The following is a 15,106-nucleotide window of genomic DNA, read 5'->3' as shown; positions in this document are numbered from 1 at the left end:
TGGACATATGTGAAGATCAAATCAGATTTAAAGAGATTTAAATTTCAATTTGTAACAAACAAAATCATATCTTATTGTTGGAGATAATCAAGGGACAAATCAAATATCTAACAAATTTTGTATTAATTCTGGATGAAAAATAGGTGCACTAAGTAAGCTACAAGCCTTGCATAGCTCCCTCAGAAGTTTTATTGGACGCCTCTGGGAACTGTGTCTAGCTAAGGGTCAATACCTTTTTCTTCCCCCAAGTTTGATCTTGGTTCGAGGCTGACATAATGGAAACTCAACTCTGCACTACGGAATGGATAACTGCTAAAAGGGGGTGAGCCACGATCACCACTTTGTTTTGTGGTTTGTGGTCTTTATCCATGTGACTTCCATTGTGGGGTTTTGGTTGCTTTGATCTTACACTTATAGTGTTTGGGACAAAACCCCTGGGTCATGCATATATCATGTGATTATAAGGAATACAACTTGTGAAAATTTATTCATTCTTATTGAAAGAGATATCTCATTGCGATAATGACTATGTCACAACTTATCAGTCTGGTGGTCGGTTTTCCCTTTTGTTTAGAGTTGTCCCCTTTCGAATTTGCATGATTTATGTCATATCTATTTTGGACATCAGTATCTTCTTTTGGTAGTTTTATCTCTTTCAAATGCTTAGGGAGGGAGGCGACATTGATTTCCATCACATTCTCTTTATATTTCCCCTTTTAGTTGTGTTGTATGGCCTTATATATCTTTCTCTTTCTAGATAGGTTCATGCATATTGTCACTGGCTCGCCATGGACATTATCATACTTCAGTTTTAAGTAGACCAGAGAGGCCACCACGTTTAACGTTGCAACAAAGGGTCCATGTATAATGCATTTGTAGATGCTTTTGCAGGGAAATACTAAGAATTCTAAGTCAACAGTCCTGGTGTCTCTTCCTTCTCATAGGATGAACATCAACTCAATGTACCCTGCAAGTGATTGATCATGTCTTTGAAAGCTTGTATTTTGGATCCCTCATATGACAAAAACTTCTCTCTTTTCAGAACATATTTTTTGAAGAACTCCACATACATAATGTCACAAGAGCTCCCCCGTGAATAAGGATTCTAGACATGTCAAAGTTGGCTATGATTGTTGTTATTACCAAAGAAAAAAATTTCATTAGGATTCCTCCTACTTTTTCACTACCTTAGAATCCGAGAATATGTCTCTCTGGTTTTCCTTCATAACATGTTCCCTCTTCCTTGTTAATCCCCATCCAAGCAACGATACATCTTTTTACTATGCCTTTGGAGGGATTCATTGGCCAAGGAAGGCCTCCATTATGGATGCAATGTACTGACGCTTTCCTTTCTGGTCTTCTCCCTCTTCGTCATTTTTGTCTTTCTTTTGTTTAGCCCTGCTGACGGGCTCTATAGTTTTCTTTGGGAACCCGTTTATCGGCAAGGGGACCACTTTTTCCTATTGTATTTCCTTCTATTTTGATCCTTCTTCCGACCATCCTTCTGGGTGTACCAGGTAAGTCCCCCCGCCCTTTATTAGCTCTTAAATCACATTCTTTAACTGAGTGCATTCATTAGTGTTATGACTATGGCCTTTTTAAAAATGACATTACTTCAATTTATCTATCATGGTTGATTCCTTGACGAAATAAGGGTTCTTTATACTGACTTCTTTAAAATCAGTTTGTGTGCATTATTTCCAAATTTTCTCCTTTAATGTTTTTAAGGAGGTATATGATGAGAACTTGGCCATAGGTCTTCATTCTCCGTCATCTTGACAACATATTGAGTCTTTCTCATTCATTCGACTATGTTCGAAGTTTCCTGCTCCTTGGTCCCTATTTACTTTTTTGTGTGGCTATGACTCCTTACTCATAATTAATATAAGGTTGTTCGCTATATAACATTTCATGTAATCTGACCTCAACTCCTTCTTTAATATCTAGAATTTAAAACTGTCATCCTTCAGGATCCCCCATTTCGTCATAACTATACAACTTCACGAGATTTTTAAGAGATTTGAGGATCATGTTATAGATGATCCTACATGAGAACGAGTTGATCTTTCTTCTTTATGTTGGGGCTTTAGTACCATGTCACTCATCCCTTTGGGAGTGGTGTGATGGTGATTAATGATGACGATGCTCATGCGGTGATGTGTCAATCACGCCTCTTCCTCCAAAATATGAAGCGAAGTCTTGTATCTTTGACACATATAAAGGCATTGCAATCTAGGGGCCAGCTTCAGTGGTGAAACAATATTGATGAGGACAACTTTAGCTCGCCTCTGTGCTCGCCATGTGAAATGGTTCTAGGCACAAAATTATCCTTGGGGAAAGTGAGTTGCAAATTTTCTTCAATCTGATCATCATTTTAGTGAGGAAGTGAGACCTGAGATGTTGCACTAGCTTATAGATATTGTTCAACAAATCCTTTGCTTCTCGCATACTTAAATTAGCTTGTAACTGTTAGATATTATGGAGCATTTCATGTCTAAGAATTATAAGTTGGAATGAATGCTTCTTTGGAGATTGACCTTGTAGAAACTGTAAAGGAGGTTGAAAGGCTAGTAGAATTTGGAAGGTCCATTGTCTGACTATTGGAGTTGCTGCATTTTGTGGTGTTGGAATTATAGAATGAGTAACTAAGACCAGAGCATATTCAATCAATGGAAGAAATGGAACATCCCTTACCAGATTTGGAATGTTGGTTACGATATCTAGCGCGACAAAAGAGGTGAGTGTGCCGATTGACCGAGTTGCTTTCGATGCTACTATAACATTAGGGACATGATCGATAACCTTTGTGAGGAAGAGATCGGTGCTTTGAGTGCTTTCAAAGAGAGTGATTAGTGATCTAAGGCTGTGGTCAAAAGATATTGGTCCTTCATGGAAATCCGCGAGAATCAAAAGTCAATTTCCACAAACGACACCATTTTTTCATACTAGAACCAGAAATTGGTGAAGATCGAGTGAACTTGAGTTTCGATGCGATGAAGTGGGTTTTTGGTAAGGAGGAGTGGGGTGGACTTGGAAAATTTTCACTTCAATGTACAAGTCAGTGCATGTGTGAGGAACTAGCTTGAGTGTATGAATGAATGAATTGGATGGATGAATCCATCCTTGAAATGATGCATGTTGTGCTTTGTATAAGCAAATAGTTAAAAAATAAGATTTGGCGCCTCATACATATGGTTGTCTAACCCGATATAATGGTGGAGAATGTCCGGGAGATCATAATCACATGTACTCCGTTAGGTGAAGTCTCATATATTCTACGTGCTTTTTCATATAGTACTTGCTATTGGAATTTTGATCGTCAGTCTTACGTACAACCCTAATCAATCATTAATATATATATATATATATATATATATATATATATATATATATATATATATATATATATATATATATATATAAAAGAATAAAAATATGGACATAATATATTAGTCTTAAGTTTCAAAACAAATATATTAGTCTTAAGTTTTTATGTTTGTAAAGTTAAACATACATTTTTTATATGGACATAATATATCTAACGAACATCAATTTTAATAATAAATGCATTTAAAAAGTTATGGAGTAAATATTTATAGAATAAAAATATAACTTGTTAAAAAATCCGTTAATGATATATTATTCAAAATTTGAAAACTATTTTTTTCTTTAAAAAAAACTATAAATTCTTGCAATCTTCTAGATACGGAGGGACGCAGCTATTTGTCTCAAAGAGGGAACTCATGCCCCCACCACAATTACCATAATTTTAGTAGTAGTTAAATTTATTTATATATTAAATAAAATAAAAATTAGGAAGAAGTTCCTCTACTAGGCCCCCACTTAATTAATAAATATTGAATAATCTAATTTTTCACACTTATCATCTCATTAAATGCAATCACTTGGTAGACTCTTTTTTTGATAAATGATTAATTTCATATATTAAATAAAATAAATACAGGAAAAGAAAATTGACTCTTCATTTTTTTTTTTATATTTTACTCTTTCCAAGCATCAACAAACCACTTTTGTATTCCTCTTTCTTTCAATGCAAAATACTTCTATATTATTAGTTTCTTTTACATTGTTAATCTTTTAAAAAAATAAATTATTTAATTTTAATCTGAATTTATAATTTATTTGCGGTGGAATTTAAATTAAATAATATATATATATATTATATATATATATATATATATATATATATATATATATATATATATATATATATATATATATATATATATATATATATATATATATATATATATATATATATATATATATATATATATATATATATATATATATATACCTATTTAAAATTTCTTTCTCCATCCTTAGATACGGTAGGCCCTAAAACAACTGTTTCATGTGTGTATGAAAAGAAAAGAAAAAAATCACATCAAATAAACACATTTAGTTACTAATATTTAATAATTCAAAAAAAATGGAAATATAACAAATAATCATCAACAAATTCCTAATTAGATATATTTGAACAGAATAATATAAGTAAATTCTAGAATTTTAAGATTAACAAAATAATTAACAAAGGAAAACAGAAATTAAGGTTGGATAGAGTCTTATCCAATAGAGTTAAATAAAAGTTTACATCTATTCAATATTGTGTCAACCACACGTGTGCTATTTCTCAGTGTAATGCGAAATAGTTGCCAACACTAAAGGCCTATAAATACACACATGACAGACTCTCACACACCTAAACAAAACAAAAACAAAACTAACCTTAAATATATGTTCGTGTTTAAGTTTATGTGGGTTTGTTGTTGATTTCATTTCTACATAGAATTTTCTTTCTCGATGACGAAACTTGAAGAAGAGATTCATAATAATGGGGTGAACTTATCAACCCAAAGAAGCTTTGGAACAAAACTGAAATCTGGATTGAAAGAAACTTTTTTTCCAGATGATCCGTTTAGACAGATTATGGAAGAGGAAAAACCGTCTCGTAGGTTGATTAAAGGGGTGCAGTATTTTGTACCAATCTTTGAGTGGTTGCCAAATTATAATCTGAGGTTGTTTTTCTCAGACTTGATTGCTGGTCTCACCATTGCTAGTCTGGCCATTCCTCAAGGCATTAGTTATGCCAAACTCGCAAATCTTCCTCCTCTTGTCGGCCTTTGTAAGTCTCTCACTTTTTTTTTCTGTGCGTAATTGAATAGACTAATCCTTATTTCATTTTTCAATTTTATTTTTTAAATCACAAAAGTATTTTCTTTTAAGACATGAAAAAAAGTACTTTTGGGTTTTGGATGAAGTACTTTTTAATTTGGATATGTTTGGAATTTTTTTTTGTGTTTTATAGAAAATTTTAACTTTAATTCAACCGATTAAATTAATTGTTGAAATCGAAGATTATGATTATTGATTAAATGATTGGTGAATTGTGATATATTTTTCAGATTCAAGCTTTGTTCCACCATTAGTGTATGCTGTCTTTGGGAGTTCAAGGCACATGGCAGTTGGAACAATAGCAGCTGCATCATTGCTAATTGGTGACACAATATCAACGGTAGCTGACCATGAAAAAGAACCAGCATTGTATCTTCATTTGATTTTTACAACAACTTTTGTCACTGGGGTTTTTCAGGCCTGTTTGGGTTTTTTCAGGTAACAAGAAAAAAACAGAGAACTTGTCTTTTTCCTAAAATTATGTCTTTTCTGATTTCATGACATGTGAGTCTGTTTGGCTTTGTTTAGTATCAGGAAAATAATATAGTTACCTACTCATATACCACTTACATTTCAGATTGAAAACTTTTCTGCTTATGATGTATTTGATGCTAATACTGATTATCATGGTTACATTAAAACATTTATATTATTGTCTCGATTCTTGATGATTTGCATAAAAACAAAATTAAATGGTACCACTCCGACTTCAAATATTAAAAAAGTTAGTCGAAAAATCGATGTATTTTGTTCAAACAGAGATACTATGATATTAGTACATAAATTTAATTAATACGACAGATCATATTGAAGGCGTGTTCGGTGTATGTTGGTGCTGATCATGAGAAATGACTTTTGTAGGCTTGGAATATTAGTTGATTTCTTTTCTCATTCTACCATTACTGGCTTCATGGGAGGTACTGCAGTGATTCTCATCCTTCAACAACTAAAGGGTATTTTGGGATTGAAACATTTTTCAACCAAAACCAATGTTGTATCAGTCATAGAGGCCATCTTCACCAATAGACACGAGGTTAGTATTAAAAATTAATACCTTTTTTTCTGGCTCATCCAAATAATAAGAGGTTAATTAGCATGCTATTTGATTGATTAAAATAAATAAATGATTTAACAAACCATAAACCCAATTTTTGACAAACTAATTTGTGAAAGTGTTACTCTGATCGCGATTTTGAATGAGTGTCGTGAATTATATGACTATAATTTAAAATAGAATTTAACTATTTACTATTCAAATTGAAATTCATAACTAATAATTTTTTGAAAAGAAAAAAAAAGTTTTTTATATTTATTTTTGTGTGTGGAAATAACTTGTGAAATTCTTTTTTACAATTTTAACAGATAAGATGGGAAACAACACTTCTTGGAATAATCTTCCTTATTTTCTTGCAATATACAAGGCACTTGGTAAGTGCTTTATTTGGTAGTGTTATATATAGTCATTCTCATTCACCTTTTGCATTTTCCATAACATAGAAAAAGTGGCTTGATATAGAAAACTTTTTAGTGCACCACTAACAAGTTTGTGTTCAACTTATTATGAATAAAATTAGTGTAAAGTAGCAATATTTCACCAAATTATTTATATTTTTAAATTAATAAACATGAATCTGAGTATTTTCTAATTGATTTTATTTTTGTAAATATATTTTTTAGAGGGTTAAAAAACCAAAACTCTTTTGGGTATCTGCTATAGCTCCAATGACAACTGTAGTACTTGGTGGCATTTTTACATACCTTGTCAAAGGTCAAAAACATGGAATTCAAATAGTAAGTTCTAAATAATAATAACAATAATAATTTTTTTCCTTCATTTTCTTAGTATTTTATTTATATAAAACAAAACTTTGCTTTTTTCTAATATTTGATATTTATACTATATCTATAGGTGGGGCATTTAGATAAAGGATTAAACCCTTGGTCAATTCAATATTTGAATTTTGACAGTAGATATTTACCAGCGGTGTTAAGAGCTGGTTTAATCACTGGAGTTTTGTCATTAGCGGTAATGAATTAATTAAATCTCTCTAATTTATTATCATAATCAATATTTTAGTTTATTAATTAAGTATTTTTTTGTGTGTATATTATATATATGTAGGAAGGAATAGCCATAGGAAGAAGCTTTTCTGTTACTGATAATACACCTCATGATGGAAACAAAGAGATGATAGCTTTTGGACTTATGAATTTATTTGGTTCTTTTACATCATGTTACTTAACTAGTGGTAAGTTTAATTTTTATTCAAAAAAAATAAAATAATAATATTAATATTTTTTATAAAAAAAAATCAATAAATATCTCAGATTTGAATCCTCTTAGGTGTTACTAATTTTTGTGTTAAGACAGCTTATACAAAAATTTCTTTGACTTTAAACGGGATCCTCTATTAGTGAACGATGGTTTTGATGATCTTGGATTAATCGGTCACAAGACCGGATATTAAGATTTCACATAAAAAAATATTTATTTGTAATTTTGATTTCTTTTATAAGCTAATTTTTATAAATGACTCTTAAATTTTGTAGGACCATTTTCCAAGACTGCCGTGAATTATAATGCAGGGTGTAAAAGTGCAATGACAAATGTGGTACAAGCAGTTTTAATGGCTCTTACACTACAATTTTTGGCACCATTATTTGGCAACACACCACTTGTTGCTCTATCTGCTATTATTGTGTCTGCAATGTTGGGGCTCATAAATTATGAGGAAGCTATTTACCTCTTTAAAGTTGATAAATTTGATTTTGTTATTTGCATGAGTGCATTCTTAGGTGTTGCCTTCATAAGCATGGACATGGGCCTTATGATCTCCGTGAGTCAAATTTTATGATCGATTTAGCACAATAAAATTTTTACTTATGCTTCATAAGAGTTTGGTGGCTAAGTTTCTCTGAATTATTATTTTGAATATAGGTTGGACTAGGTTTGATTAGAGGACTAATTTATTTGGCTAGACCTGCATCATGCAAACTTGGAAAATTATCTGATTCTGGTATATACAGAGATGTTGAACAATATTCTAATGCTTCAAGAGTTCCTGGAGTTTTAGCTTTACAAATTGGTTCTCCTGTTTATTTTTCAAATTCTACTTACATCAAAGAAAGGTAATTATTAATTTAATTTTATATTCACTTATTTATTGTCATATAAAATAATCTCTTGGTATATACATATACATCTTCACTGAACAATTTTAAAATTTCTTAAAATTGGATATTAGGATTTTGAGATATGTTAAAAGCGAACAATACTCTTCTGGAGATGATATCGAACATGTTATACTCGATTTTACAGGTAAAATAATTAATTTTTTTGGTCTTTGTAGTATGTTGTTTTATTTTAGTCTTGTAATTATTTTTAATATTATTCATTTTGGTTCGTATTCAATATACATATAATTTTATTAAGAAATTTGTCACTAAATTATTTATTTCACTACTAAATTTAATAATGATAATTAAAAATATTATGAATTTTAATTTCCAGTCATTATTAACTCATTCAAAAAATTTAATAGCAACTCTTATTGAAAATTTAATATCATTGATATAAAATTTACCCTTCTTTAATGTTTATTATTCAGGAGTAACTTCCATTGACACAACTGGTATTGAAGGATTGTTGGAGACAAATAAAGTGTTGGAAAGAAAAGGAATTCAGGTATCATTTGCATCTCATGTCTTTGTAGTTGATTTTCACTATTAGAAGAATTGAACTAAATAAATATAAAAATTGGAAAATATATAATCTATCTCTAATTTTGTTACTTCATTTAATGTCCATTTTATTCAAATTATATAAATCAAAATAATTTTAATATATAATAATTTAGAGATTGATTTTTTTATTATTTTAAGAAAAATAAAAATGTAGTTTGTGTTTGTTCACCGTGATAAAAATTATAATTTTGAAAAATGATTGTCTTAATAAACTACTCAAAACAACATTTCTTTTCTAATTATCTTTTAAAAAAACAAATGTGTACCTAAAAGAATGAAGACTTATAAATGTAATTATTTTGTTAAAAAGAAGTATTTTTTTATGGTAAAAAAACTATAGCAAACAAAAGACATTTTATTTTTCTTTAATGATTGTTGTTAATTAAATTTTCATAGTAATATCAAAAATTCATTTGTATAAATATAAATTGAATTACTAAATAAATGAAGCTTCTATCTATATTAATTTTTTTAATCATATTGTTATATAGATGTCATTAGTAAATCCAAGGCTAGAGGTTATGGAGAAGCTAATAGTATCAAAGTTTGTTGACAAGATTGGAAAGGAAAAGTTCTATCTAAATTTGGACGATGCAGTGATGGCAAGTCAATATTCACTCAGAACATCTAAGACAAATAATAACGAAGAGACACTTTAAGAGACTTGTCATACCCATATATATACATCAATAAATCTAAATTAGGTTATACACATTTTGATTGTTTTAATCTTTTTGTATCAATGTTGTATAACACTACTTTTTATGGAATTGAGAATGTGTTTACTAAACTTACTTACTTCTCTTCTCCTCATAATTAAAGAATATGGAAAGGTTAATAATGACTTAGGTAGATTAAGTAATAATTCATTAACCCTTCATAAAAGAATAAGATGATGTATTAAGTTTGATTTAAAATTTCTAATAAGTTCATTATGTTACATTATTAAACATTTTTTTAATAATAATATGATAACTTGAGAAGCGGAGTTTACTAAATCTCTAGCATTATAATAAGTGTAATGTTAATTTGTGCTCTATAAAAGTGCATGTTAAGAAATCGTAAATAAAAAATTTATATTAAAAATTAGTAAAAATTTATTATGAATTTTTAATTAATTTAATACATAATTTTTAAAATAAAATTTCTTTGTTCAACATAAATTTCTTACTTATGAATTTCTTAATATATATTATCATGACACAAATTAACATTATCCTTAAAATAAAAAATTGGTCGATTAACCCTTACTTTAAATCGAATACTTTAATTGTTAGAAATTTGAATAGCGTGATATATCTAAATCATTTGTGAAATATTTATCTATTTTTTCAATGTCAATAGATTTAATTTTAAACCTACTTCATCTAAATTAGGGTCTACTTTGAAGAACAAGTTTTTAAATTCTACTTTTTTTTAAATAACAAAATTTAGGATAAATGATTTTAACAATAATATATTTATGGGCAATGCTATTCAGTCCCTCTGGAGCACTGGTTAAGAACCGTTAGTTATATTGTGAGTCTACTCATTTTCTTAAAATATCATTTAAAATGTTATTTACTTTGAGATATGTATTATATGTATGGCATGAGAGAGAGAGAAAACGAGTAAATAAATTCATTTGGGTCAATTAGTAATTAAGTATATTTAATTATCACATTTGAAATTTCAAAAAAGAATACAAGTGTGGTCAAGGACAATTTAATATTCTTTATACAATGCCCTTGGGGCATTGGTTAGCCGCATCATTTATTTAATTGTAGTGAAAAATGTTAAGGGTCATCAATATTAAAAATTGTGTTTAATAAATTTCTTAAAGATGTTTCTATTGGGTTTATTAATTAGTCTTCCAAGAAAAAAAAAGTTAAAGACTTGAGTTCAAACTCGTTAACACATAAATTATGAAATACCATTCCACCACCACATCCACTTCTATAAAATATAATATATGTTTTTTTAAAAGGATATTCATACCCAAATGAATATTTTTTTTTAAATAAAGAGTATTAAGGATATTCTAACCTTGATATAAAAGATCAACCTTGAAAAAGAAAAAAAGGAAAAAAATAATCCAAACTAATTGAAACTATAAGAGACTGATCAAAGGTTTCTAACAAAAGTCGAAAAAATTACTGTTGGAATAAGAATTACCACATTCTAAGGACTATTTTCAAGCCGATAATTTAATATCCCACAACAAATTTGATATAGACAAAAAAAAATACCCTTAAATAAAATAGTGTTTCTAAAAATTCAAATGTTCCGGATGACCGCCATGACACTACCCATTTGTTACATATCTTCAACCTTTTGAATTTCTCTATTTTCAACCAGTTCAAATAGTTCATCCACACAAGTTCCTCACTAACTCACTCAACACCAAACCATTGACCCACTAAATCCCAAACCATTTTCGTCAACCTGCATCCAAAGAACAGGTGACTCAAGTCTTCAACATCGTTAAAACAAAAGACACATGGTACTTCATAAGAAGAAAATATAATATATCTACAAAAGAGTTGATCCTTAGTCAAGATTCTATTGACAAAACATCTCCAGAAGAATGCCTTAACTCTAAACGGATAATTGGATTTCCAAATAGAATAAAAAATCTTAAAAAGATTTATATCCACCTCGATTTCTTTCCTTATATTAGATGGTAGAGTTAAGACAAATTCATATTTTCAAATATTCATTATACCATATTTTGGCGTCAACATAATTAAAAGATATGGAATTTTCTACATGCTTTGATTTGGGGGATTGAAACTTTACCACATTAACTTGTAGTCCATGTAAACATTTTGCATTAGAATTTGAAATATAATTAATTTAATTTGGATGAATATGTTTACCATAGACTGAAACTTTACCACATTAACTTGTAGTCCACGTCACTATTTTGCATTAGAATTTGAAATATAATTAATTTAATTTGGATGTTTACTATAGATTGTGTCTAGTCGGAAACATCATCATATTTGCCTTAAATATATTATTTCATATGTTTTTTAAAACCTGAATAAGTATTTTTTTTCTAAAGGAAGTTGGAGTTATATATCGATCCATTTATCTCCTTTTAATTTAAACTAAAGATCAAAGTATCAATAACTAAAGTGTAAAGTAGGCTTCTCACAATAATTTCAATTTTGATCAAATTTTTTTGTGAATAAAGGAGAAAGCTTGAAGAAGAAGAAAGAAAACTTGAAGAAGAAATTAAGGAGAAAACACAAAGAATAGTGTTGAAGGAAGATTCAGAAGATAAGTGGAATTAGGGTAAAATAACTTATTTGGTAAATGAAGTTTATTCCTAAATCTTGGTGGAAAGCACAAGAGATGGAATGAGGAATTTTGCAGCCGCGTGGAATAACCTGATCCCGCTTAAAATATCGACAATGGTTTGGAGAATTTAGCAGGATAAAGTCCATACTAAAGAAAACCTTGTCAACAGGGGGTTTTGGATGAATCGCAAGTCGCGTGTTCATTTGGATGCAGAAAAGAAGATATTGTTTCTCACACTTTCTTTGATTGTCCAAAAACATGTGAGATATGGAACACACTTTTCCGGTGGTTGAATGTTCATACAACAATGGCTAATTCAGCCCGGGAATTTTTTTGACTGTTTGGAGGTATGTTGGAAAACGCAAGGGTGAAAAAAGAGAGGTTCGAAACTATCTAGTTTGCTTGGTCTATTTGAATGTTCATAATGATAAGAAATTTAGAAATAAAGACTCCACTGCCGAAGATCAAGGAAATATGCATATGATTATGAATAACAATTAAATTTTAAATCACACACGATTTTGTATAAATCAAAACACTTTCAATGAGAATATTTTCTTTCATGAACATCATCACAAAGTCTCTACATTCATTCCCGTTTGTTTGTTTTGAAAATTAAAAAAAAAATCAAAACATATAATTATTAAACTTGCGCAATATTTTTAGTGAATTCAAACGAATTATTAAATCGATAATATGACTAAAAAATACATATATTTGTCTCCACGTGATGCTATTTGATTTTGACTTTTAATGATATTATTAGTCGTTGAACAATAAACTTGAATAACTTTCCATGTTAAAATTTGATTTAAACTAATAATTACAAAAAATAAAATTATACAAAACATAGTTATACATTAATTTATGTTGATAAAAAATAAAATAAATATACATAATTAGGTGCAAATAAATTCAATAGTTAAGATTCACCTTTTTATTTCAGTATTTTCATTATCATAAGTGATAGATAACATGGCTTTGACTCAATGACTTCTTAAATCTTAATCTTAACACATATAGAGAGTAATTTGATGTTTTGGAATAGATCACCCTCAATATTATACAATTTCGCACATTCAACAACCTAATGCTTGGGACACGCTAAATAGACCTTAAATGATGACATACCTATTGGAGGAATTTTTCGCTAGGGAGTATTAAACATTATGAGACTTCTTCTTTTTAGAGCAACACCTTTGTGAGAGACAAACCACATATTCACCCAAAACCTTAAGGTGATAGGTGGGTGTGTTCTCTCACTTATAAATGCTCAAGTCTCCACATTTCCAACCAATGTGGGACTATTACCCACACTACTCACACTTGATATATTCTTAACACTTCCCCTCAAGTGTGAGTCCACAATGCTCCCCCTCAAGTGAAAGCTCTTCTTACTTCCATAAACTCTTGTACCATATAAAACGTTTCTTATTCACCACACTGGCGTTGTTGACACTCTTCAATGGAACGTTTCTTATTCACCACACTGACGCCGTTGACTTTCGATACAAGTAAGTTGATCCCTTTCCTGAACCAAAGGCTCATGATACCATTATTGGAGGAATTTTTCACTAGGGAGCATTGAACATTATGAGACTTCTTCTTTTTAGAGTAACACCTTTGTGAGAGACACACCATATATTTACTCAAAACCTTAAGGTGATAGGTGGGTGTGTTCTCTCACTTATAAATGCTCAAGTCTCCACATTTCCAACCAATGTGGGACTATTACCCACACTACTCACACTTGATACATTCTCAACATTTTCTTTAAATTCTACAGAGTTTCTCTCTGCCCACAAACTGTGGAAAACTTCTTATTCACTTTGCAACTGCAAAATACTGTGAATTATAATGTTATGAATACTCTATTCACTTCATTACAAAAATAAGGGTTACTTCCTCTATTTATAGATTTAGGTTAACTTGGACCTCAAGTCAAAGCCCAAAATTATAAAAACCCAAAATAACTAATACTACTAAAATAGGCCTAAGACGAAATTCTGTATGAAGCAACATGCTTCGACACTTCGACACACTAACACAACTGAATACACCAGGTGGTTTGACACTTTCTTATTCATGTCGAACAACCTTCTTAGAAACAAGGAATTACAATTCAACAGACCACCTAATTCATTGTGTCTAAGCTATCTACATTCGTCATAGCTCTTAGTCTTCTGAACACTTCAACCCGCACTCCCTTTGTCATGATGTCTGCAATTTGATTCTTAGTTCTGCAGTGTTCCACATTCATCTTCCATTTTGTTGAAACAGTTTTTAAGTGTCGGGTTTTGTTATCGTATCCACAGAGATTGTAAGATATCACTGCCGTTCAATGGTTGAATTAATCTTAACTAAATGTAACACTAGGGTTTTGGTTTTAATCAAGTTATCTTGCATACAAAGTAATTAATTGCGGTAAAAGTTATGTTTTGATTAATATGAGAAATATTGTCAAAGTTAGGTTTCAATGATTACATTTGCTTTGCATGTTTTTGCACGGTCAACAATATTATAAACTCCTTTAGATGATAAATACTTTCACAAGGTCCTCTCAATGCGTTTCTCTCGAACACCCATTGTGAGTTTTGTCATTTGGATCCATTGTTTCTCTCGAACACAATCTATCAAAAAGACAACGTTTTGGTTCAACCTTATGGTGAACAAAATCATTCGTTACTATCTCTAGCTAACAAACAAGTTTGGATGAAAACCTAGGTCAAGAATCGGTAAACATCTCTCGATCAAATACCAACACAAAGAGTTTTAAATAGAAACAAAGTTTTCATCATATATTTACCGTTAAAGAGTTTACAAATGAGGATCCTTACATTTACACACAAAGCTTGGAAATCACCTACATCTAACCTTG

At 30.0% G+C, this 15,106-nt stretch overlaps 1 protein-coding gene across 1 annotated transcript; it reads left to right on the top strand.

The window, feature by feature from the left end:
- The first annotated feature begins 4,717 nt into the window (after positions 1-4,717).
- On the top strand, positions 4,718-9,737 carry LOC127116184 (probable sulfate transporter 3.5). Its single transcript, XM_051047366.1, has 12 exons — positions 4,718-5,149; positions 5,430-5,637; positions 6,061-6,232; positions 6,562-6,627; positions 6,877-6,990; positions 7,109-7,225; positions 7,322-7,448; positions 7,750-8,036; positions 8,138-8,328; positions 8,445-8,518; positions 8,808-8,884; positions 9,435-9,737. The coding sequence occupies exons 1-12, from the start codon at positions 4,828-4,830 to the stop codon at positions 9,600-9,602; spliced, it is 1,923 nt and encodes a 640-aa protein (XP_050903323.1). The 5' UTR covers positions 4,718-4,827; the 3' UTR covers positions 9,603-9,737.
- The last annotated feature ends 5,369 nt before the right edge of the window (positions 9,738-15,106 follow it).

The sequence above is a fragment of the Lathyrus oleraceus genome, chromosome 1, assembly GCF_024323335.1.
Source record: "Lathyrus oleraceus cultivar Zhongwan6 chromosome 1, CAAS_Psat_ZW6_1.0, whole genome shotgun sequence".
NCBI classification, from domain to species: domain Eukaryota; kingdom Viridiplantae; phylum Streptophyta; class Magnoliopsida; order Fabales; family Fabaceae; genus Lathyrus; species Lathyrus oleraceus.
This window is presented reverse-complemented; position numbering and strand designations above follow the sequence as displayed.

Coding starts and splice junctions, on each gene's coding strand:
- LOC127116184 (XM_051047366.1), top strand. CDS start 4,828: ATGACGAAACTTGAAGAAGAGATTCATAATAATGGGGTGAACTTATCA. Junction 8,519..8,807: donor TGTTATACTCGATTTTACAG/GTAAAATAATTA, acceptor TTTATTATTCAG/GAGTAACTTCCATTGACACA. Junction 8,885..9,434: donor TGGAAAGAAAAGGAATTCAG/GTATCATTTGCA, acceptor ATTGTTATATAG/ATGTCATTAGTAAATCCAAG.